Source organism: Mycteria americana, chromosome Z (genome assembly GCF_035582795.1).
Source record: "Mycteria americana isolate JAX WOST 10 ecotype Jacksonville Zoo and Gardens chromosome Z, USCA_MyAme_1.0, whole genome shotgun sequence".
NCBI lineage: Eukaryota > Metazoa > Chordata > Aves > Ciconiiformes > Ciconiidae > Mycteria > Mycteria americana.
The window spans coordinates 24,428,824-24,451,278 of record NC_134396.1 but is presented as its reverse complement, the minus strand read 5'-3'; the positions used below and the strand labels follow the sequence as shown (position 1 = coordinate 24,451,278).

General features: G+C 36.8%; 1 protein-coding gene across 5 annotated transcripts in view; it reads right to left on the bottom strand.

Moving 5' to 3' along the window:
- KDM4C (lysine demethylase 4C) overlaps positions 1-22,455 on the bottom strand; it is a 277,722-nt gene that overhangs the window by 230,365 nt on the left and 24,902 nt on the right. For all 5 annotated transcript variants that reach the window (XR_012779017.1, XM_075527201.1, XM_075527204.1 and 2 more), the window contains exons 4-5: positions 21,469-21,583; positions 8,833-9,026 (exon numbers count right to left, since the gene is read on the bottom strand). Coding sequence is in view for 4 of the 5 variants with exons in the window: in XM_075527201.1 (XP_075383316.1) it covers positions 8,833-9,026; positions 21,469-21,583 (309 nt within the window). In the remaining variant the exon portion in view is untranslated. The remainder of the gene's footprint in view (positions 1-8,832; positions 9,027-21,468; positions 21,584-22,455) is intronic.

Below are 22,455 nucleotides of genomic sequence, written 5' to 3'. Positions count from 1 at the left end.
TCAGGAAGACATACTTGTTAAAAATTTTGAAAAGAGATAAAAGCTCAAATGTCACTGTTCATTGCTACAGTCATACTACAAAGACAGAAAAAATTACGGTACATACATTTGTCGAGGACTGTTCAAAAAGATCTTCTGAAACACATATTAATTCACCAAATCAAGGGTACTGGCAACAAGATAACTACAAGTAAGTAATAAATATTAAATCTAAGCCATTAATTCTTGTTTCTGAAACATTTACATGTATGTTTTCAAGATTAATTCTTTTTTTTTTTTTGGTAAATAAAATCTCAGGCAATAACATCCACTGTTTATTCACAAAGTAGTGGCAATGTAAGCTCCCCGTCCTACCTATATTCTTCAAATCCCCAGCAGAGACAAGAGACAGTAGTCTAGTAGCTGTGATCACTCAGTACTGTCTTTAGCTCAGAAAACATGGTTAGTGACAATTAAGATAGCTGACTTGAAAATGAAATTAAATTAGAGAACAATGTTCTGGGAACTTGGCTGAAAATAGTAATTCACAGCCTGCTTAATTTTAGTAACTACTTTGCTTACTATTTGATTTGATTTTATACTCAGATGCAAAACCTAAGTAAACTTTGAGTTACTGTACCTTTACAGTTTCTGTTCTATGAGAATGAATTTATGTTTTCAACAACAACTGCTAGTCCATTACAGTAAAATACAAGTTTTACCTTGCATAGCAAAGAAAGAGAATCCAGTACAGGAAAAAAAAAAATATGGCTTTTACTCAAGTTCATTTTTATTAGGAATGTTTGGATGTTGCACAGAGATGCACCCATATAACAACACACCTAACAAAATGATTCCTCTCCTTTTATTTTCCTTTAAGCCAAAAATGGACTCTTTAGTACAATACTTGAAGATATTAACAAAAACCATGTGGATCACAGATGAAATGCTTAATTCAAAAGAAAACACAGAATAAAATCACAGGCTTCAGAAGGAGAAATAACTAACAGACATTTCAGAAGACACAAGGCAAATTAATATTGTACCTCCACAGCAATATCAACTTTTTCAAATTTCCATTTGGGAGACTGTTGCAGAAACATTAGACAACATAAAATAATTCTACTACATAAACAGTGCTCAGGGAAAACTGGACTAAAAGCACTTAATATGGACTGACAACAAATATTTTGAAACAATGCCAGGGCATGACTTGTTGTACACTTGTAACCCTTTCCCTGGTTACAGTATAAGGTATAATAATTTGATTCTTTTGATAATGCGTAGGTCATGAAAAACAAACTGCTCAAAGCTCTTGAATATCCAAAAACCAAATTAAAAAGGTTAAATTTCTATACAGATATCAAAATGAGAATGAGGAGACGAGGAAAAAATGCCAAAACAAATTTTGATCAGAAATATCATTACACTAATTGAACTCCAGGGTAAAATACAAGAAACAAAACATTATTACAGTAGCTGAGTTTTAAAGAGTTAGGCTTTAAATTGATTTTTTTTATTCAATCATCCTTGTCTCTTTCCCATATCTGTGTACTGCAAGTGTTAAAAAGTCAAGCTTTCCAATTTCAAGCTGGAAAAGCCCATTTCAGTTCAGTTACTGGTAAAATCGTTGTATATAACTTGGGATTACATATTTGTAATAGTGCTCCTGGGCCCATTTGTGACATTAACGTGCATAAAAATTTCAAACATTCCCCTCTTTTTAGACTTGCCTACTAGCTAGATTTGACAGTTCCCCATTCAATGTGCTTGCTCCAACTTGATTATGAAGCATCTAGTTTCACCCATCTACAGTATGCAGAACCTCAGAGCTTAATTCAGGGTTCTGAAATACTTTCTAGGATGAGCAGCCTAGAAGTTAAGCATGGTATCACAGTTCATTACTTTAAGGCTCTTTGCTGAGCCAGGTCTTCATAGCACATATACCCTACTCATCTGCAGTTGCTTCTCAATTTATAATAACGAACATATAATTTAAGCAATTCTAGCATTGCTTCACGATATCTTCTTCAGGATCTACAATGTAATAAAAAACAAAGCAGCACCACATCATCAAATTGATCAGCTGTAATTTCTACAAAGCCAGGAATAAATTAAATTTTAAAAAATTGAGATAGGAGAATTTTCACATTAGAAGCAACCAAACCTTCTTACAAAGATGGGATTGAAACAAAACACTTTCAGCCCAGAGCTACCAAGTCCTTCAAGAATAATGCAACAAATATCTGTACATTTTTAATAGTAAAATCCCTGTAAGATCAGGGAAGAAATTATCATCTGTTTTTTTGCTCTACTCTCTGAAATGTTCTCCTGGGCTTTATCAAGAAAAATCTCCAAGTAGCCAGAAAACAAGTCACAAACCAATCAGAATTTCTGCAATAACTTCACAATAGAAGTAAATCACCTAAACTATAATGTTAGTAAAATTAAACAAATGCAATTGTATGTGGTTAAAATGTTTTCACATTATTATGAACGTTGATTGACAACAACCTATTGAAAATCATTGCTACTTTTTTAACGGAATATATTAATTAAATCCAAACTTCAATAATTTAGCAATGACGCTTCTCTAACTTTGTAACTTCAAGTTAAAAACTATACTGCCTTCAGATACTGATATAAGAATGTTTATTTAGAAAAATTAGTGCAGAATAACATTAAGTATTACAGCTGTGCTCTCTGAAACAAAATTTTACATATAATTTTTAGAAGCATCCTACCTAATCTACTATTGTTGCTAAAAATAAATACAGTGATCCTATTTTTCATCTGTATCTGAAGTAGGCCTTTCATTTCTCTTTAATCCACTGCATAGACTTGATGTGTACCTATGATTCTCCCTATTCTACCTTTAATTAAACAGCGAAACATGACTGTATGTTGTCCATGACTAATATCCACTTAGCATTAAATAGTGTTTAAATAAATTTAAAAAAAATCAGAAAACCTTAGCCAACGTCCTTACTAATGCAGTTTTAAGCAGCATTGCTTCAGAGTTTCAAAAGTTTTCACCAAAACCTACACAAATTATTAAAATTAAGTGTTCTTCAACCATCATTGTCCATTCTAATTCTAGAAAAAGCTTCTATCACCAAGTTTGTACCAACATGAAAATCCTGGTTTAAGGACATATTCGAGATGGAAATTAAATCAAACTCCTCCCTCAGGTAAACTGTGTTAGAAAGAGGAAAAAGGACAATTTGTCTTCATTGGCTGCAAAGAATGCCAAAAATCATAAATACCTGCAACATGCTCTGTGAATTGCATAGCTGTCATTGTACAACAACCAGGGATATCCTGCTAGAATGAGTCACATGCTTTTAGTCTGTATGTTTCAAAGAAAGTGAATTTTACTTTTACAGAAAGAAAAGCAGTGTAGCTAAATGATAATAATAGATACATGAATATAAAGATCTCAGAATTGTTTTTCTTTTCCCAAGGACCCCTTAACATCACTTCCAAGGCGAAAATGAAGGCTGTAATAGCATCCCAGAATGATGTGTTCATAAGTCCCTAATTTCCAAGAACAGAAAATAAAACCTGTATTTGTCATTAAAAAAAAAAAAATGTATCAGGTTAGCTAGTAAAACAGATTTCCTATGAGTCAGTACAAACTTCTATGGGTCAGCACAAAATTCAGTGAACTGTCAGTTATATTCGGACCTTCACAGCTGACCTGCCTTGCATTCCTCTAATGTCCAGGATGAAAAAAAAGAAAAAAAAAAGAAAAAAAAACAAAAGACACTGAATACAATTTGATTTGTCCACAAAACAGATAAGGTAAAGCAGCTCATGAAGTTAAACTTAAACAGATGCTTTTTTTTGACATGCAAAGCATTTGAAGTTACTAATAAATTTAATAACCTTAAAATTTTAATAAAATGAAAATAAATTTAAAGTGATGAATGAATGCAAAATCACAAAGTCATCGAGCTTGCACAGTGAAATGTATTAAACACAAAAAACTACACAGGTACAACACAACTTTACTAGAATAATCAATATGAGTATAAAAATTTAGTCAGATTTCTTAAATTTTATATTGATCTTTCTATCTATGCCTCAGGAAGGAATTATACGAATCTGTGCCACATTACTAACATTGTTCTAGACATCAGAGCCAAAGAAGTTACATTTTGTACTACAGAATCATTACTATGGTAGCTCTACTGAAACTACAAAGCTGAAATATGAAGCAGTCTGTTCCTTCCATCACTAAAAACATCAAAAACCCACAGATCAGCAGACAAAGTAGTTCAGGAGATTGGTCGTTAGCTTTTGAAAACTTTCTTCTCTAACTTACACACTGAAAATCTGTCCTTATCTTCCAATTCCCATATCTTACTCAGCAAAGTTCTCCCACTTTATGGAGATCATTCTAACTACCAAATGATTGCTCAGTTTCAAGCAAAACAATAACTCTTTCAGACTGCTGACAAAACACAATACCGTTTGACTATAGCTACCTTTCTAGAATCAGAATCCCTATTCTGATTATAGTAATCTCTGTGACTCCTAATATTCTTATTTCTAACTTTTCTTATAATTTTGAGCTAGAAGTGTGGCTAATCCTCTCCTCTTCTAATTTGAGCATAACTGTCTCCCCACCTCTCACAGAAGTTTTACACATTACTCCCATTTTTCACACTAAAAGTTTGCACTTCACTGTAATTTTCTGTTTCTATTATTTTTCCTAGACATAGAACATAACTAGGAAACATGTCAGTTCTGTCAATGGTATGCATAACTTGTGCAAAGGTAGCAAGACTCTTCCACTCATGCTGAACTCTGCATCACCTGGCCAAATTTTGACCAGTCTTTGTCAGCTGCTGATCACACTGAAAAGCCTATTAATGCTACTCCAGAAGGCCCTGTCAGGACCTAGATGAGTCTCTTTTAACCATTTACTTTATTGCTGTATTTGTTCTTAAATTGTACAATGTTAGCATCAGTCTGAGTATGCCTTCCCTTCCTCACTATTTCCTCTGCAACTGGGATTCAAAATCTGAAAACCTTTACATGAAATCATAGTAATAGTGTAACTATCTTTTCTCATTTTTCCACTTCATAAATGAAGATGAACAGGTATTGGTACACATTCTACACTGGCAAATCCACAGAAACAGGTTCTACCCATGGCAATCAAGAGGTAACAGTAAAGTTGCCCATGGCAAAAATTTTAGACAATCTGGGGATCAGATTTCTCTTTTTTTTGACATTGTCACAAAGATGGAACCATCTTCTCTTTCTGTAGCATATATTCCTCTTTATTTTATGACTGACCAACCCTGAAATATATGAAATATATTACTAAACAGGAGGGGTTTTTAAGCTAATGTATTGTTTCTTGTAATTTCCAGTCTTCAGAAGAGCTAGGAAGCAAAGACCAGATGGAATGTCACAGGAAACATCACAAATTAATACATAAATTATGTGTGTATTATACTACAAGTTTAGACTGTGCCCCTTTCAAGAGAAAGTAAAAACTCTGATTCTTTATGCAGAAAAGAATTCAGACCTCCACCATCAGATATAAGGTGAACAAAATGAGCACAATTTTAAAAAAATACTACTTTCTAAAGTAATTTATTAAATATATTCTCCACATATCTTTAGTCTTTTTCTCTAAAATAAAAGAATAAATTAGTCCAATTACTATTATTTGAAATATCCACAGTGCCATGAAAATATTTACTTTGGGCCTGCTTAATATTCATTTGCGCCTGCTTTCACATATTCATTATTGATATTCCTCAAGAAGATTTAATCATCTTAACACTTCAAAAAATTCCTATCAACACCACTGTTTTTCATGAGTCAGGTAAACAGCACAAAGAGTAAGCACTACTTTCAGATCCTTGATAAACCGAGAATTACTTTCCAAAATGTAAATATCTCATTCAGATTTTTTTTTATTTATAAATTTATAATATAAATTGAAGCATCATCTCTATTTTACCCATGGATCTAATACACATACTAACAGTCTAACATTTGTACTATTAACAAAAAATCTGGTTTATGCTAGGCATTAATTTCCAAGAGCAGTTCAATACTTTAACAACATGAAAAAATTCCTCAAATTATTACACAAAACAAAAATAAATTCTCTTTAGTCAGGGCCTATACCCCTAAAATAATAATCACAATAGAAGAAAATATTTAACAATAAATGGCAGAGTGAATAAATTTTTAATACTAATAAGCAGTTCACAGATACCATTATTAAACAGATCAAGAACAAACTGAATTAATAAATTAAGTAAATCATCAATCACACCAATGGTTCTTCTCGGTAACAAGACTTTTTTTCTAAGAAACTGTGATGTAAAATGAATTACCGTCTTCAAGATTTCTTTCCCCTCAGAAAAAAATGCAAAGGAAAAGTTGCAGTAAAAATTCTGCCTGATAGCAAGTAATTTTAATAGACTTTATTCCCCTTTCCAGCAAATCTTTCCTCACCATATCCCCCTCTCTTCTCCCCTCATACTGTTCCATTTCAGAGCTTCTAAGTTTTCTTAATTCCTTTTTCTCCTTCAAATTATTTCCTCTCTTTAGCACTTTTTTGCAAGCAAGAAATAATCTAGAAAGCAAACATATATATTACACAAACATATACATACATAAACACACAAACAGCCATAGTCCTGATTTTGCAAATGGTTATCAGACACACTTTTCCTCTGTGTTTCATACGAGGCAGTCAATGGAGGAATCCGTATACGTAATATAAAACTATAAACTTCTTTGCGTACCTCTTGGAAGCGAAACTGCACAGAGCGTAAGAAGAAATGAAAGTTAGTCTATGCCTAAACACCGGAGAAAGCTTCAAATTCCATAAAGACTGCCATGGCAGTCAGATTTAGCTGCTGCCTACAAGTTCTCATGGGGGCTCTCAGGTAGAAGTGGTTTTCTCCTCACAATTCAGAGAAAACACGCTGCCTATCATGCTTCTTAATAAAGTATTTTTCAGTTGTCCATAAGACCAATGTGGCTGTCTTGAATAACTACATGTATACCCAGTAAAATTAAAAAAACATTTATTACTACTGTACATGCCAGGGTATTTGATTTCACTAAGGAAGCACTTGTCAACTCCGTTTAATTTTTTAAAGAGCAGACAAGATCTTTACTATCTGTATCCTAAGATTCAACTCATCCTCCACTTTTTTGAAGAAAATATTACACTAATATCACATGAACACAAGACACATTTTACTGATATAGAACAGCATTAGCATAAATTATTGCAGCATTCCTCCAGTAAAAGCACATGTGTAACAACAAATAAATCTTTAACTGTCTTTCACTCAACCTTTTTTTAGTGTTGCATTTCTTAACAATATGGGCCAATATGGTCCAGAAAATGAAGTTATATCCACTGCTATTTCTTCAAAAGATGAAGAGGAGAGGTCAGTGTTTAATGATTTTGTTCATTTGTAAGTGTAAACAAGTATCTGTAAACTAGAAAAGCATTTATCATATTATCAACTCATACCTCCATCAAAATACCTAAAGAAAAAAGTTTTCTTGGCTTCTATCCATGGTGTCTAAGGACTTCAAGGTTTAAGTAAAAAGCTCTACTGCTTGGAATTTTAAAATATGCAGTGAGGTTTTCTTTAAATAGCACTTTTTAAATTGCTAAGAATCCAAAATAATTTTTATGCAATCATTGTCTTAGTTAAATTTGTCCTACCATCTTAGAAAATTTTGGAATTACCTATCTTTACATCCATTTTTCACAAAGCTACTGTTCTTATGGCTGAGAAGACTTTCTTAGTATGTCTAATTCTATTAAAGCAGCAATTTCAAAAAAATATATACTTAATCAATTTAAAACAGAGATTTGCCTTACTACAATAGGTGGTGTTTACCTTCTCTGTCTAAACACAAAAGATCCATTATACAAGAAAAGCAGGTAAACATAAAGTAATGACCTAAGAACCAGCAGCTGACCAATTTACCACCTTCTCAGTTTAAATATATGATGCTGCATAGGTTTTCTCTTTTGTATGGGTATAAAAATAACCAATAATGTTTTATGAAATTACCAGCTACAAAATTTTCCATCTAAGTTTGCATGACTAGAAACTGCCAGAACTGAACTAAGCATAACATATCTTTTATATATATCTTTCCAATAATTTTATGTTCTCTTCACAGGCATTTTGAAAAAAATAAGATCTTACGATCAAAAGAAAAAAATTTTTCTCATATACTTTAAGATACATGTATACCAGAATCTATATGTATAACACTAAACCTACTTGTCTCTCTATTAAGGCTGTTCAATCAAAAATCTAAGATTATGGAGAAAGGACAGCAGAAGTCCTATTTAGGAAGTACCTTTAACACTGAATCTTATTTCCTACTGGGCCTACTGAGTTAACAGTAGAGAATATGACTGATTCAAAAAAGCAATTAAATGCATGTTTAATACAAAACATGTTAGGCAGTCCCAAAGGACAACTGAACCAAAGCAACTGATTTGAAAGAGGCCTTACAGAAGTTCCCTCAAATAGTCTTGGGGTTCCCACCTCATTAAACGTCGGAATGATATTGAATCATTACCATCTTTTTCTGTTGAACTCAAATAAGCCTTAGGTACTTAATAGTCTTTTCCTTTAAAATAAAAGAATGCACTACTGTGATGTACATCACAAATCTCACATATTTCATAGCATTCTCAGCTTAAAAAAAAAAAAAAACTACTATCTTAGCTTTTTAGGAAAGCTTGTCACTGTGAAGCAATTGTACCCCATCTGTTTGGTTTAGTCAGCTGAAACAAACAGGTAAATAAAATCATCTTTCATAAAAATTTAAACTTGCCATGACTTTGGCTCCCCAAAATGGAGATAATTAATACTGTAGAGATCCATGTCTTCAGTGTGCCATGCAAATGTTGTTTTCCACATGCCAAAATATAGATATGGCGTATTTACACCCTCTATAGAAATTCCACAGTCTTCTCCTACAACATCCAATATTGTATTAAGATGGGCGATATTCCATTCCTCAATACCCTGAAAAAGATATATAATAAATGTATTAATAAATGTATAAAGTCATGCAATTTTATATAATAGCCTCAGTAAAAAGATACACACCTGATCTAGCCCTTCGAAAGACTGTAGATTAATACAAATTTGTAAGCAGTTCAGAAGACAGCTGAAGTTACCCAAAGAAAAATTCTCTTGACCTTAGTAAGATTTAGATCAGGTTCTAAGTCTGAGATGTTCAGAGCAGAGAACATAAGGAAGTTCGTATCTGCTTAATACTTAATACATCAAATCTAACACGGATTGAAACACCATACACAATAGAAATGACAGCTGCAGACAAAATCTTTGATGAGTTGATAGCTGGAAGCCACTAAGTTTCACTGGGCCTATCTATGCCTTTTAATTACTTACAAAGTAATACTAAATAGTATGAAAAATTATTTAAAAATTTTATTTACATACGCAAATTTACTATTTCTCTGAAAAGTATAAAAACTAAAACTATTACATCACTTCAGAGGTATTTCTAACCATAATGATGTACTGCATAAGAAATAGACCACGAAAGAAATCTATTGATTTCATGGGATTTCAGCTGCTTCTTTACATTATTGCCTATAAAATTTGTATATTAAAAGCCATTCAGAAAGCCATGCATGTAGTTTTTGTTGTATTTCAGATTCATCCACAAAGTGCAATTCTAATTTCAGGTAATACAGCATGTAAGAGTCAGTATAACCAAGATCAAAGCTACAAAACTGAAGAGGAAGAGATTAGACTTCACTATAAAAGCAATTATTAGCACCTCCAGGGAAGACATGGTGCTCAAGCAGTCAGAAAAAAAAGAAATATAATCAAAACTATTACAAACTCAATTCAGGCAAGCTTCTTTATTGGGAAGACAGCCCCTAAACATGCCCTTAAGCATGACCTGCTCCTCACGCCCCATCACTGAAATCTGTACAGTTCTGGTAATCTTACTCAAATTTGGGGAACAAATTGATGGCAGGCTGCAGTCCTGATGCAGCTGACTAAGACTAAGAAACATGGTGACATTCAATAGTTGGGCAGGTAGTGAAGTAAGAATACAGGTTAAAGCAAGAAGTAATCAACATTTAATACTCTCAGTTTTCATTTCCTTGGTTTTAGAGATTTTATGTCAAGCACGTCACATATGCAGCAAGTAGAACTGATATACAAGATGGTAACTTCTGTATGAAGTTCAACCTTCTCATTGCACAAGCACTTCTGACTGCCTGCTACGACTATTTCACTTAGTAAGAAAAACCATCTGTAAGTTATCTGGGACTTTTACGAAGGAGTAAAGGACTTTTACAGAATGAGTTCATTCCAGACAGCAATTCTTGTTCTTTTTTTAAAATGGAAGCTTTGGCTTTGATGCATTTGTATGACATAAAGGCACTTGAAATTTAAAAATTAAAAGAAAAAAAATTAATATGATGACCATTATCAAAAAAAAACCCCACAAACCACCAATAGGAACTCAAATAGTAGATGCTGCTAAAATTTGCACCTTTCAAACCCAAAAATCTTAATCATCAGCAAGGTAGTAGAGCTGTACAATATAAAATTTGTTTGAAGAAACAATTCTAACTAATTATTCCTCAAATTAATTCACAGAGTGTTTTTTAAATCACATAAAATTTATCTTTGTTCACAAATTGTGCAGTCAATTTGGAGAAACAAATTTATAAAGCAAAATAAGAGCAATGACTCAACCATGTAGGCACAGAGACACATACAGGGTTAGAAGACAACAATAAATACACCAGATAAAAAATCTACTGTTAATCTAGGCAGTATACTCTTTCTGACCAAAAGCAGACAAGAAACAGTGTAAGCAAAGCAGTACTTCCAGCCTGCAGCAACTTGCAGATTGAAGATTTCTCCAGACAGAGGTCTTATCCATCTACTTAACAGTACCCTGTGGGCTTTTTACCAATTTATTCGTTCAGTCACCTTTAATCCTTGGTAAGCTTTTACCAACCATAATGTCCCAAAATCTTACTCTTCTCTTACTAAGAATTAAGTGATAGTTAAGAGAATAAATTATCTTTTTTTTTAACACCACATCTCATCTGTTAAGTCAAGTCACAACTAGTCACCAACCAAACTGCTAGTAGTTTGTCCCTAAAACAAAAGTAAATCCTCCCATGGAGAACAATCCTGGTAGAAAAAGCTTGCTTCAAAATACCAAACATACCAAATACACAATACACAATGTCTACACTCAAGATGCATGAGCTATTTCCATTTCCTAAAGACTATTTTGGACAAGTAGTCTTAGCTCAAAAGAAAATGTTTACTGAAACTGGCTGAAATGCTAAAATGACACGGATTCATTTTAATTCTTCCTACATTCCTTGAACTTAAAAAAAAAAAAAAATCAGTTTTATAGTTATGCCTAGATTGTTACAACTAATTATTACAAATTATTATTAAAGCTGTTACTTTCCCCTCACAGATATATCTTTAATATTCCAAAACATTAAGTAAAATGCTTACATGAATTTTTAACTAAAATATCAATTCTAACTTTTCTGATAGTTATGTAACTGTTGTTAAATTTTACAATTGCAATGCACCCTAAAAAGATCACAGAAGCTGTAAAAGAGCAGTTTAACAGGTCAATACATAACACTACTTCTCAAAATGAAAGTATACGTTAGCAGGTTATGCTATATTTAATAACCATTATTAGAAAAACAGTACACATATTACTTGACCATGAAGGGTAGCCTGCAGTTTCTTACAAATACAAAAACCCATTTAGTCATTATAATCTATTCAATGTTAGGAAAATATCAAATATTTTTTCTGCTCAGAATATCACAATAATATCAGAATATTATAATAATTTCAACGGAATGTGTAAAGAAAGTGCTTCTAATTTATCGACATTTTTATGGCAAATTCTTTAAAGAATACCTGTCATCTTTGACAACTGTACCACACAATCCACCATTAGGAAAAAAGCTGAAAAATAACATATTTTTCTTTCTTTACTATAACAAAGAAATACAGGCTTGAAACATCTTACCGTCTATGGTCATTGCTACGCACATTAGACTTACCTTGTATTTCTTTAGGGAAATATCATAAGGTACATAGTAGTTTGTATAGAAAACCACTATTCCAATCTTCACTAATTTTGTAGATCATTCAAACTTACTGTAAATTACTATCAAGAGTTTTTATGACTCTCTTAACAGCCTTTGAACCAGCTTTTAATGCAATGTGGAGATAAAATGGGATGCTTCACAAGCAGCTCTCAAATATCTGAACCCTTGCACAGTTTAGAAGGAGCTGACCCATTCTTTTCTCAAAGACACAAAGAAAAATGTAGCTTTCAGTATACTGGTAAAAAGTGCAGCTCAAGGTTGTAAGCAGTGACCTCTTTGCAGATAAGAATAAAATAGGCTCTAAATGAAATTCTTTTTTATTCATTTCCTTTTTTTAAGGTACTTACAATAGTGACATGATACTATCCTTTGCACTTTACTTAAAACAAATCAGCCAACAGCATGATGTATTCCATTTTTATGAACATGATTTCTGTATGTATACATTAATACACACAAACCTTTTTCAGTGTTTAATTTTTCTGTGATTCTCTCATGGATTCATTTCAATATTAACCTGACAAACAAGACATTTGTTCTACAACTAGGATTAAAAAGCCCCTATGACTGACTGTAACAGCTCGAACAATAAAGAGGAGTAAAAAAAACTAATCAAGAGACAAAGTGAAAAGGAGTAGGAGAAACGTACAGAAAAAATTGTGCTTGGTCATCCACTCCTCTCTCCACACACCCATTCACTCACTCACACCAATGAATATAATAAAAAACCTGCCACATTTTTACTGCTTCTTCAAAGTGCATAAAATACAGACAGAAAAATGCTATGAACAGAATCTCTGCACCATAAACACACAGATTAAGAAATACAAACAATCTCCCTCATTTGATCCGTTTCTTCTTCTCTGTATCTTTTCAGATATAACCATTGCTTTGCAGCACCCTTTTCAAGGGTGGGAAAAAAAAGCCGAAGCAAGCAGATTCTCTTTGGAAATGCACACTAAAAGCAAACATGTAAGTGCAGGAATGCTCACATTGATCTCAACTATGAGGAGATCATAGAGAAAGGACTTCTCACATAGAATAATAGAATAATTTAGGTTGGAAAAGACCTTCAAGATCATCGAGTCCAACCGTAAACCTAACACTACCAAGACCACCACTACACCATGTCCCTAAGCACCACATCCAAACGTCTTTTAAATACCTCCAGGGATGGTGACTCCACCACTTCCCTGGGCAGCCTGGTCCAATGCTTGACAACCCTTTCAGTGAAGAAATTTTTCCTAATATCCCATCTAAACCTCCCCTGGTGCAACTTGAGGCCATTTCCTCTTGTCCTATCACTTGTTACCTGGGAGAAGAGACCAACCCCCACCTCACTACAACCTCCTTTCAGGTAGTTGTAGAGAGCAATAAGGTCTCCCCTCAGCCTCCCCTTCTCCAGGTTAAACAACCACAGTTCCCTCAGCCACCCCTCATAAGACTTCTGCTCCAGACCCTTCACCAGCTTCCTTGCCCTTCTCTGCACACGCTCCAGCACCTCAATGTCTCTCTTGCAGTGAGGGGCCCAAAACTGAACACAGGATTCGAGGTGCGGCCTCACCAGTGCCGAGTACAGGGGCACAATCACTTCCCTAGTCCAGCTGGCCACGCTACTTCTGATACAAGCCAGGATGCCATTGGCTTTCTTGGCCACCTGGGCACACTGCTGGCTCATATTCAGGCGGCTGTCAACCAACACTCCCAGGTCCTTTTCCGCCGGGCAGCTTTCCAGCCACTCTTCCCCAAGCCTGTAGCGTTGCATGGGGTTGTTGTGGCCCAAGTGCAGGACCTGGCACTTGGCCTTGTTGAACCTCATCCAATTGGCCTCGGCCCATCGATCCAGCCTGTCCAGATCCCTCTGCAGAGCCTTCCTACCCTCGAGCAGATCAACGCTCCCACCCAACTTCTTGTCATCTGCAAACTTACTGAGGGTGTACTTGATCCCCTCGTCCAGATCATTGATAAAGATATTAAACAGAACTGGCCCCAATACTGAGCCCTGGGGAACACTGCTTGTGACCAGCGACCAACTGGATTTAACCCAATTCACCATCACTCTTTACACTCAGCCACCCAGCCAGTTTTTTTACCCAGAGAGGCATATACCCATCCAAGCCATGAGCAGCCAGTTTCTTCAGGAGGATGCTGTGGGAAACAGTGTCAAAGGCTTTACTAAAGTCTAGGCCGACAACATCCACAGCCTTTCCCTCATCCTCTAAGCAGGTCACATAATCATGTGCTAAACATGCAGAACTTTCTACATTTAAAAAAATGATGAGTCCATGTCCCCTCATTAAGTTACCCAGTAACATCCTGTACATACTTGTGGTGGGTTGACCCTCGCTGGATGCCAAGTGCCCACCAAAGCTGCTCTGTCACTGCCCTCCTCAGCTGGACAGGGGAGAGAAAATATAACGAAAAGCTCATGGGTCAAGATAAGGACAGGGAGATCACTCAGCAATTACCATCACGGGCAAAACAGACTCAACTTGGGGAAAAATTCATTTGTTACCAATCAAATCAGAGTAGGATAATGAGAAATAAAAACTAAATCTTAAAACACCTTCCCCCCCACCCCTCCCTTCTTCCTGGGCTTAACTTTACCCCAAAATTCTCTACCTTCTCCCCCTCAGTGGCACAGGGGACAGGGAATGGGGGCTGCAGTCAGTTCATCACGTTGTCTCTGCCTCTCCTTCCTCCTCAGGGGGAGGACTCCTCACACTCTTCCCCTGCTCCAGCATGGGGTCTCTTCCACAGGAGACAGTCCTCCACAAACTTCTCCAACATAAATCCTTCCCACTGGCTACAGTTCTTCAGGATCTGCTCCAGCACGGGTCCCTTCCATGGGGTGCAGTCCTTCAGGAACAGACTGCTCCAGTGTGGGTCCCCCATGGGGTCATAAGTCCTGCCAGAAAACCTGCTCCAGCGTGGGCTCCTCTCGCCACAGGTCCACAAGTCCTGCCAGGAGCCTGCTCCAGCACGGGCTCTCCACAGGGTCACAGCCTCCTTCAGGCATATCTACATGCTCTGGCATGGGGTCCTCCACGGGCTGCAGGTGGATATCTGCTCCACCGTTAACCTCCATGGGCTGCAGGGGGACAGCCTGCCTCACCATGGTCTTCACCATGGGCTGCAGGGGAATCTCTGCTCTGGTGCCTGGAGCACCTCCTCCCCCTCCTTCTTCGCTGACCTTGGTGTCTGCAGAATTGTTTATCCAACATATTCTCAATTCCTCTCTCCAGCTGCAGTTGCTGTTGTGCAGCAGCTTTTTTCCCCTTCTTAAATACGTTATCACAGAGGCACTATGACCATCACTGATGGGCTCAGCCTTGGCCAGCAGCAGGTCCATCTTGGAGCCAGCTGGCATCGGCTCTGTCAGACACAGGGGAAGCTTCTAGCAGCTTCTCACAGAAGCCACCCCTGTAGGCCCCCCCACTACCAAAACCTTGCCACGCAAACCCAATATTATACTGTAAAGGATGGCATAGAAGATACATATTTATGGTAGTTTGCAAAAAACAATCTGTAGGACTATCTCAGCAAGGATGGAGAAATCCACAATCTCTCTGGGCCACCTGTGCCAGTGCTCAGACACCCTCACAGTGAAAAAGTGTTTCCTCATGTTCAGGAGGAACATCCTGTGTTTTAGTTTGTGCCCGTTGCCTCTGGTCCTGTCAGTGGGCACTGCTGATAAAAGCCTGGCTCCGTCCTCTTTGCACCCTCCCCGCAAGTATTTATATACATTCAAAAGCTTCCCCCGAGCCTTCTCCTCCATAGGCTGAACCATCCCTGCTCTCTCAGCCTTCCCTTATACGAGAGATGCTCCAGTCCCTTCACCATCTTACTGGCCCTTCACTTGGCTCTCTGGGGAGAGATGGGGAGCCCAGAACTGGGCACAGCACTTCAGGTGTGGCCTCAGCAATGCTGAATAAAAAGGGAGGATCACCTCCTTGACCTGCTGGCAGCACTCCTCCTAATGCAGCCCAGGACACCATTAGCCACCTTTGCTACATTAGCACATTGCTGGCTCGTGTTCAACTTGATGTCCCCCAGGGCCCCCAAAGGACTTTTCTGGAAAGCAGCTTTCCAGTCTTCAACCCCAGCAGGTACCCCATATACCTGGGGTTTTTCCTCGCCAGGTGCAGCACTTTGCAATTCCCCTTGTTAAGCTTCATGTAGTTCCTGTTAGCCTGTTTCTCCAGCACGTCAAGGTCCCTCTGGATGGCAGCATGACCCCCTGGCATATCAGCCGATCCTCCCAGTTTTGTATCGTCTGCAAACTCTGCCCTATCATCCAAATCATTAATGAAGATGTTAAACAGGACTGGACCCAGTACTGATCCCTGGAGTACACTTATAGAAGTGTCCTTGTTGCCTTCAACATCTCTCAGATTCACTTCCAGGTAGGCTTCAACGTTCCCAATTGCATTTCTGCATACTTGGACAGTGTCTCTATATTCGTCCCAGGTTACACATCCCTGCTTCTACCTCCTGCGTATTTCCTGTTTGAGTTTTGTCAGAAGGTCCTTGCTCATCCATGCAGACCCCCAGCATTTTTGTCTGACTTCCTGCTCATTAGGATGGACCACTCTTGAGCTTAGAGGAGGTGAATACCAACCAGCTTTCTTGGGCCCTCCTTCCCTTCAGGCCTTATCTCACAGGACTCTTCCAAGCAGATCCCTGAAAAGGCCAAAGTCTGGTCTCCTGAAAGCCAGGGTTGTAGCCCTGCTTTCTGTCTTGACACCTCCTCTTAAGATCCTGAACACCACCATCTCATGGTCACTACAGCCAAGGCTGCCTTCAGCCTTCACATCCACAACAAGTCCTTCCTTGTTTGTAAGTACAAGGTTCAGCAGACAACTTTGGTCAGGAAGTTGTCACGGGTGCTTGCCAGAGACTTTTGGATTGCTTATGCCTGCTGCTCTCCTGCAGCCTTAGGTTAAGCTACAACTCAGATGTCATCCCTAACTTATTTCATGGTCCAAACTCCACATATAATGTCAAGGTGCTGCTTTAAAATCAAGTTAGCTGCTCTGTCAAGGGATACAGCAGGAAACTTGAGTACATCTGTTGCTAGAGTTAATATTACATTAGAGATGTACCTACAGTTTAGCAAAAATAACCAGCTGTTAGCCTACAAACTCCACTGTATCATTCACTCTTGTATTACTAATCAAATATGCTCCCCACAGCTTAGACATGGGAGAAGGCAGGCATTAGGAATTGTCTTATCAAGAGGAATAAAACTAGGAGAAGCAAAAGGGAAGTAAAGTGATAACTTCAAGGCAGGAGCTGAAGAAAAGTGGTGCAAGAGAGGCAAGACAATATTTATACATGCCTCTTCCAAACCTTGGCTTTTCTCTACTGAATAGCAGATGCCATTGACAGCACTGAAGACAGATGTGTTTTATGACCCATTATAAACATCAAATCAGTCACTTTTCTTCGGAACTTCTTTTGAAACCAGGAAGATTTTTCTCCCTCCTAGCTGCTAGATCAGTACCTGTAGGGGTTTCATACAGCTTCCCCATCTGTCTATACAAATACAATTTCAAATTAATTAAAAAAAAAACAAAAACAAAAAAAACCCCACCCAAACAAACAAACAAAAACACTAAAAAAAAAACCAAACAGGAAACAGAAAAAGTTAATTTGAGCTCCTTGTATCTCATACAACAAGGAAACAACTTAATTTGTGGCCTCAGTGATTCGTGGTTTGATTTAAACAACAGTTGGGAGTGGCACGGAAGTGGAAGGCCTAACGGTAGTTCACCAGAACAGAAGCTGTACAGAAAAAGTAGGTGAATCGCACTCTTCAATTTACTCACAGGTACAATTGCCAGATAAGTTAACAAAAAGTTAATAAAGTTAAGATATCAGAAACAAAATCGCTCTCTTCCTTCACCTTCCTGACAGGAACAGTAACTTTTGGCAACTGTTTCACAAACTAGTCATTCACAGACTAAGCTGGCTGAAGTTGGCATCACATTCGTGCTAACTCACAAGGAAGACAGCTCTCTTGAAATAACATAATAAAAAATGAATAATCACTTCTCAGTTAAACTTCCTAAACAATCATAACTCTTAGGTGTTCACAATCAATTCACGAATCAGTTTAACTGGTGTTTTATTATTGACATTATAAACTCTTTCAGGAATATTAATTTTCACTCAAGTCCAGATGACCTTATAGCAACAGAAAAGACAGAACCTTGAACACGTATCTAATAATGTTTATCATCTTAACATAAATAATGATCCTTACAATCTGTTCCTTAGTGCAATGCTTTTTTCTTGAGTCACCTACATTATCATTTTCCTACAAAGCACTGTAATTAAATGTAACAGCAATTAAAATGCATACAGCACAAAATAATATTTCAAGCAAACAGTCAACCATCTTAAATTTATTTTCTATAAAGCTCTATACAGTGTAGAGAACACTTGTTCTCATCAGTTATTTTCTTATTCATAAAGATTTAATCAGTGTTCAAAACTGTCAAATAACCATAAATACATTATAAATATACAACAGAGATTCTGGAATAATCCAAATATCACAAGGGTAAATTTTGAATCATTGATGGTAGTTGTCAAATTTCAAAGCATGCATTTATAGCTTTGTTCCTGGTTTTTTGGTTTTTGGGTTTTTTTTTTTGCTGTTCCATATAACACAGGCTTTATAACTTTGCCCTGTCTTCCAAACCCCTCAGAATCTGTCATCCTCTGATCTAAGAAAAGCAAACAATACTACAAGATCTATGATCTCTCTGGCACAATGCGAGCAAGGTGCTGGATTCCACAAATAACAATATTGTTTCTTAAATAATTAAATAGTAAAAATTAAGGCTTCATGATGCTTCAGATACAAATGCCTCAATGTAAAAATTAACATCACCACGTGGAAAAGAAAATGTAATTGGTAAACTTTTAAACTTTGCAGCACAGCTTGCAGCAAAGCTTGCAGCAAAGCAGCATAGTCGTCTTGCAGCACATCTCTCACTAACTGTCATGGCCCAAGTACACGTATACAATCACACTAGGTTCCTTGCGTTTTTCTACCTGGAATTCTGCCAGATATTTACCTTTTACCTTTCTGTATTAAATGCAACATCTATAACACACTGTTTTCTATAAAATGCTTTTTGTAAAAAGTAAGCATTTGGTTTGGTTTATCGCAAATAGGCTGTTATGACAAATTAATCCCGCCATCCCCTTTCTGCTGTGTGTTGCCCAAAATGTCAGCTACTTGTATTCATCTCCTTTCCCCAAATAATGACAATCCTGAAGCAAACTGAATGAAGACATAGGCATAACTTCGAATTCCTAACAGAATCAAAAAGATCCATTCTTAGCACTATCTTCAAGCGCAAGACATGAAAAATATTAGTTGTGCAAGTACACCACCTGCTGGCCAAAAATTAACTTAAGCAAAAATATTCTAAGATAAAACATTTTGATTAGTGACATCCATAACTTTCTCACCAACAATTTGGTACCAGGGGTTTTTCCTTCTTTTCCTCTAAACCCCACTGAGCTGTACACCATGACATGGCAGTCACATTAGCTGCTCAGTCTGTTCGCACTCTTTCCTCAGTGTCTATTCCCTTTGCTAACATTTCTCCTTTGTTATTTGTTTATATTTAAGTAATACCCATTTAATCATAGCCACTAAGATTTTTTTATTTTACCTATTACTGTTTTCTTCTCCACTCCTTTATTCCCCACTCCCTGCAACTTTCAGTGCTTTCTTTGCCTCCTCTTCCTATGCACCTAACATCCGAATTAGGATTGCTGAATGCTGCTCTTCCCACTTCACCCTTTGCTTTTTTGACCTCCCTTCCTCAGGCTCCCAACCTAATGAGTGCAATTCCAGGAGAAGGAAATCTAACCTCTTCGACCGGTCAGCACTTCAAAAATCGGATACTACTGCATTCTCTTTTCTTTGGAAATGTTGTAACCCTACTGGAAACAGTAACCTTAAGATACTAAAGACCAAAGAAAACACAATCAAAACGAATCGTACATTTGTAAAAAGCTATGCCAGAAGGCATTACCTGCCAACATTGAAGAAAAAAAAATATCAGACAAGAAAAAGAAAAAGGGCAATCTTCTATTTCCTGAAAGAAATACTGCTTTCCTGTGCACCATTTTGGTCTCCACAGAGCAACAGCCATCTAGAATGTCTCTTCCCCAAGACACCCCAAATCAGAATCTTCAATTATTTTCTAAATCATTTTTATACATCTATTTGGACACACAATAGAATTTGGACTTCCTCCTTTCTCTAAACAATAGATCATTGGAAATTTATAGCTATCTTTCAAAGATCACATAACGTAGTGCAAAAATTTAATTGCCTTAAGCTATCTTGGCTGACCATATTTATCTTTGGACAGAGTCTTCAAGTAATTTGTCTTCTGTGAAGAAATATGAAACATTAGCAAGAGTCACAGAGCATCTGCCACAGGGAAATTCTACTTTTTTTTTTTTTTTGGAATGACTGGAGAAGGCAGTTACATAGAACATGTAATAACTCAAGAACTCCACACATGGTAGACTCTTTTGGAGAAAAGTATGCCCTGCATTTTTTAAATCCTGAAATCTTTTTTGAAATGCTAACATTTCTTCTGTCAGTCTCATTACTTAAATAATCCTTTCAAAATCTAGTTCCTATAGCTACTTACATAGCCTAATTGATATCAATGGATATTCTGTAATTCTTTGGATAACGAGATCAGTGTTAAGAGCCCCTTTTTATCCGTGGAGATCTTGGCAAGTAACCAGCAAAATTAATTTCCTTAGGAAGTTTCCATTTCGTTTTAATTCAGAGGTACACAGTAATTGCAAGCACATTTCCAGGAAACTGCAAGCATTCCAAGCATGTATAAAGTACAGCTATCAATTGTCCTCAGTGAAAGAGAGAGAATAAAGTATTTCATCTTTTAATTTTAAAGTAAAAGTTATTTAAAATATCACTATAGTTCCACAGAGGTAACAGATAACACACATACTAAAATGTTAATAAACAAATAAATAAATAGGAAGGAAGGTCAAAGTTCTGGAGAGTTCAACGTGAAGAAAGGGAAGAGTCTTATGATCAGGAAGAGTAGCAATATCCTACTGTCTAAGGACAGAACTGTCTGACTCTTGCAGATGTAGAGTTAATTTCAACCTTGCTTGGAGTCTTTAAAGTGAGTAACACAAAGATTTCAAAAGACAGATTCTCAGTCACAAAGCAAAAATGTATCCTGTAAGTATAGTACCCTTTAAAAGAGGGCTGGAAGAGAGAAAACTTCATAAAAAGCTATGCATACTTCATCATAAATGCTCCCATTGATATCTGCTCCATAAATTGGTGCCACAAAAGTCAAGTTCTTCCAGTATTTACGCTCCAGATCTTCATAATCTACGTATCTTGGGGTGCAGTATCTGCAGAGGAAGAGGTAGGCAAAGGTTCAGCATAGTCTTTCAATAACCACCTTCACAAAGGAACATGCTTCTGATCTTGCAAACTGAATTCTAAGAGATCACTTTATTTCAAATTCACTGAAATAGAGGAATTATTAGTTGTCCTGAATTCTTAGTTTCATGATTCACCATAGCATGTAACCTCCTACCTGACAGCTACAGTAACTGAAGTCATACACCTACCCATACAACATTTTTTTCAGTTTCCAGCTGCTAAACAGCACATCTGCTGACTGTCCTCAGGCTGAGGCCCTCCCTTTTGTTTCTCTTCCATAAAAAAAGACACACATGGAAAAGCCACTTAACTGACAAGTATTTGTTATTTTCCTGCCTCACTACCAGCTCTGCAAAGACAGAGAGGTAGCTCCTGCACAAGCCTGTCTCAGAACAACTCAAATGTACTAATTCTGCCAAGTAGCAGCCCTGCCAGGTAAAACCAGTACTTTCTTCTCTTCTTCCTTCCCCAGAAAAACCTTTTGAGAAAAGGCATGATGTTTCAAACAGTTGATACCAAAAATTCTACCATGCAGTGAAAAAAAAATATTTTAGGGAATTTTTCTTTTTAATCCTTTAGTGCAGCACAGGACACCATACTTTTATATGCATAAATATACTTATGTATATGCTTTTGGAAGGTTACTCAAACCTTATGTAAAATCTTGTGGGAACACAACACAAGCACGCTACCATAGAAAACATCCATCAATAGCTTTGGCCTCAGGATCCTTTCTCAGACCTCTGTTCTCCCATATTTAGGTCTTTAGAAAAGAAAACTTGCTCCCCCATTATGCAGCTCTGAGAAGTAAAGCTTCACATTTGCATTGCCAACTTAC